A 3,756-nucleotide genomic window follows, 5' to 3' on the forward strand; every position below is an offset into this window, starting at 1 on the left:
AAAAAAAAAAACAAAAAACAAAAAACCATCTGCAGTAACTAAGACTAGTGTTATTTGGGAGCTTCATCTGCCCATTATTGTGTTTGCATTCCTGTCTGCTCTGCTTTTTGCATGTGTCCTTTCCCATCGTTTCTCACCTTCTGTTGATTTGATCAATTGCTGTCTTTGATTCCAACCCATTCCCACCAGTTGGACTCTGAACATTCTCTTTCTTATCTTCTTCTGGTCACCGCCAATATTCTAACAGGGGCACTTCACATAAATCCAATTCCAAGGAGCATCTCAACTCTACTCCCAAACCTTGCAAGGACTTTAGAACTTAAATGGCCCATTAGATATATTCTACCTTTGGAGGAAATAACCATGCCTTCGAATCCCCTCTGGACCAGCCCTTGGATGTGACCAGCTCAGGAAGTGTGTGACCCTGGACAAGGTGGGTCCTGCAGCTTAGGTCATGGATTACTGCTCTAATATTCTGCAAGAACAGTAAGTAACAATCCTGATGCGGGGGCTTAATTATTCTACATCCTTTCTCTATTGAACCCAAGGGAAGCTCTGGAAGAGAAAAATCTCCCATTCCCACCTTCACCGCTCAGGAAAGCCCTCTCTAGTACCCCGACCTACCCCATTTCCCTCTTGAGCAAGTGGTGCTCTGGCAATGGTGGAATAATCTGTGTACGGGTCTTTGCAGGGAGGTCTTTTCCCACTTCTGATTGGCTCGAGAAAAGTTTTGATTTTTGTCATTTATCCAGCTTTTGTCTCGCGGTTTGACTGAGAGTACCACTTTGTACGGGTTTCTCCCTACTAATCAAAAGGGTCACTTACAACTTGGTCCAAAAGCTCACTTGCATCATTTAACACAAATGACCAAATACTTAGCTTTAAGGCACAGCATAATATGTTGTGATGAATTAAAATCCCAGAGTATTTTGGCCTACAAGGATTTTTAAAGTGTAATCCGCGTATGTAGGTTCTCTGGCCGCACTCCTAGGAGACTAGAAATCGGTCTGAAAAGAAAAGGAATGAGAAGGTCACCGGCTTCTCTGAATTCACCAGCACACTTACAGAACAATGCAACAAATAAAAAGACATTAGACCAAGAAGAAAACACAACAGAAGGTAGAATATGCTAACATTAACATGTACATAAAAAAAATAAAAAAAACCCACATTAATATTATTCAACTCGCTTGAGCAAAAAGGAGTTATCTTAGTTCTCCTAATGGCTGACCAACCTCCGCATACTTCGATGCAGATGGCAAGAGTCATGTCCTAGTCCCAGCTCTGGATTCTTGTCTTTAAATCACCATGATTAAAAAGCCTGCAAACAAAAACAACAGGTAAAGGATCGCACTCACATCCCTTCCACCTCCAGGATGAATGTCACATCACAGGAAGGCTGTTAGGGGTTCAACCTCGGTCACTCCCCCACACACTGGCACAATGACTGCTGCTCGAGGGTTGCGTGTCACTCAACTCACTGGCTACACCACTGTACGCTACGGCTTGAACTGTTTCCTTGGACACGCTCTTCATCCAAGTGATGCATGATTGGAAGTAAAGATTTGTGTTTAGTAAATGGAAAGATTATTGGCAGGAAACAAAAAACATCTGAGGGAGCTTGGTGGATTGAAATTGTAATTTCAGAGTCCAGGAAGCTGGAAAAGTGAATCGTTTCTTGAAACTTTTATTTAGCTACTTCTATACTGTGATTGGGCCCTCATTGATGTATTTAAATAAATGCCTAACATGAGATACACTGACAAAGTTTAGTGGGGTTACGTGGACTGGGCCTTGTATCAGTATATTCACTTCATCAGTGGCCATATCACACATACTGACCGTCTGGAAAACACCAGGTACACTCGTACACACCAGAGAGCATGAGCGTGCAAACGGTAAAGATCATTGAAACACCAAGAATGGAAAAATAAGCACCACATGTACTCACCAGCAAACTGGCTTCACTGATCAACACCTAAGTGCACGTATAGGAACAACATTTATTGGGCGTCGGGCAGATGGGAGGGGGGAGGGGATGGGTATATACATACATAATGAGCGCGATGGGCACCGTCTGGGGGATGGACACGCTTGAAGCTCTGACTCGGGTGGGAGAGGGGGAACAGGGCAACATACGTAACCTAAACACTTGTATCCCCATAATATGCAGAAATAAAAAATAAAAAAAAAAAAGGATCATCACAACAAAATATCTCCAGAGAGGATAACCTGGAAAAATGTCTGATAAAACAGACTGTTTAGGAAACTGATGAAATACATCATGATTAAGGAAAATCCCCTACATTTCCCTGGACTAAACTGCACTACAAAGATTAGAGTTGATAATGATTCGTTCACGGTAAAGAATGCCCGCAAAATCGGCAGGATGCCACAGGCCACCTGCCCTCAAAATCGGCAGGTTGCCACATGCCACATGCCGCTCACATCGGCAGGACGCCGTCTACCACGTGCCTCTCAAATCAGCAGGACGCCACCTGCCACTTGCTCCCGCACTCCACTGGGTCCCCTGAGGCGTGCTACAGCTCTTTCGGGACAACTGCGGTGGCTCTGAAAAGAGCCTTTGGGTTTCGGTGCTCAGGCGGGCCTGAGGCAGCTCACTTGCGGCTGGCGTACCTAATAAGGGCATTGGTGCCCACGGACACGGCGTGCTTGCCGATGTCCCTGGGCAGCATCAGGCGCACGGCGGTCTGGATCTCTCTGGAGGTGATGGTAGAGCGCCGGGTGTAGCGGGCCAGCCGGCCGGCCTCCTCGGCGATGCGCTCCAGGATGTCATGAACGAAGGAATCCATCACACTCAGGGCCTCCTGGGACAGGCTGAGCCCCACGTGGGCCTGGTTCAGGATCCTGGGGAAGTAGGTAGCGAAGCTGTCCCCGCTGTGGCTGGGGCGATTTCCGCTGCGCCTCGGCTGTTTCTGCTTCTGGGTCGTCTTCGATCCGGCCTCTTGGGGCTCCTTGGCGCCGAGGCAGGCATCAGAGGACGCGGCAGAGGAAGGCTTGCCCATAGCGCAGGCAGCTGCAGGGGGCTGGGGAGAAAAGACGCTGGCCCGGACCCGTTTATATTCGCTGCCTTGCCTGACGTCACGGGCCAACTCGCCATCTGACTGGATGAAACTCCGCGCCAGGAGCCTCTCCGCGCGCCTCACGGAGCTCAAGGTGATTGGATAGTCCTCCTGGCGGGAAACTTCGAATCCACCAATCACAGCGGGCATCTGCCGACCTCTGAGCTTCCTGTCGCCTGATATGGGGAAAGTCAGGAAGATGCCCGGCAGAGCTAAATATCAACTGACCGCATGAGTTGATTGACGTTACATTATGAGCACTTTGATAGGCGTCAAGGAAATCTCCTTTAAATTTCTCTTCCTTTGTTTCCTGGAGCGATGCCACACTGGGTCGAGAGTTAGGAGCACCTTTTCACTGTCAAAGGAATAGTCTGCAGCGTATTAAAATACAGGTAGAAGGCATCATGCCTAGGGCAGAGAGATGGGGCCACCACCCTGGTGAGCCCCGAGGACAGAGCATCGAGCTAAACGGGATGATTTTCAACCCGTAAAAAGGAATGGAACTTGCCGGGCGCGGTGGCTCACGCCTGTAATCCTAGCTCTCTGGGAGGCCGAGGCGGGCGGATTGTTTGAGCTCAGGCGTTCGAAACCAGCCTGAGCAAGAGCGAGACCCCGTCTCTACTAAAAATAGAAAGAAATTAATTGGACAACTAAAAATATATAGAAAAAACTA

General features: G+C 48.2%; 1 protein-coding gene across 1 annotated transcript; it reads right to left on the reverse strand.

Annotated features, from left to right (window-relative positions):
- Nucleotides 1-2,618: 2,618 nt before the first annotated feature.
- Nucleotides 2,619-3,233, reverse strand: LOC105807696 (histone H2B-like). Its single transcript, XM_012641123.1, has one exon. It carries the CDS (start codon nt 3,231-3,233, stop codon nt 2,619-2,621), a length of 615 nt encoding a protein of 204 aa, XP_012496577.1.
- Between the last annotated feature and the right edge of the window lie 523 nt (nt 3,234-3,756).

Source organism: Propithecus coquereli, unplaced genomic scaffold (assembly GCF_000956105.1).
Source record: "Propithecus coquereli isolate 6110/MARCELLA unplaced genomic scaffold, Pcoq_1.0 Scaffold1626, whole genome shotgun sequence".
Classification (NCBI taxonomy): domain Eukaryota; kingdom Metazoa; phylum Chordata; class Mammalia; order Primates; family Indriidae; genus Propithecus; species Propithecus coquereli.

What these genes read in the sequence shown, in the direction of transcription:
- LOC105807696 (XM_012641123.1), bottom strand. Translation starts at nt 3,233, where the DNA reads ATGCCCGCTGTGATTGGTGGATTCGAAGTTTCCCGCCAGGAGGACTAT.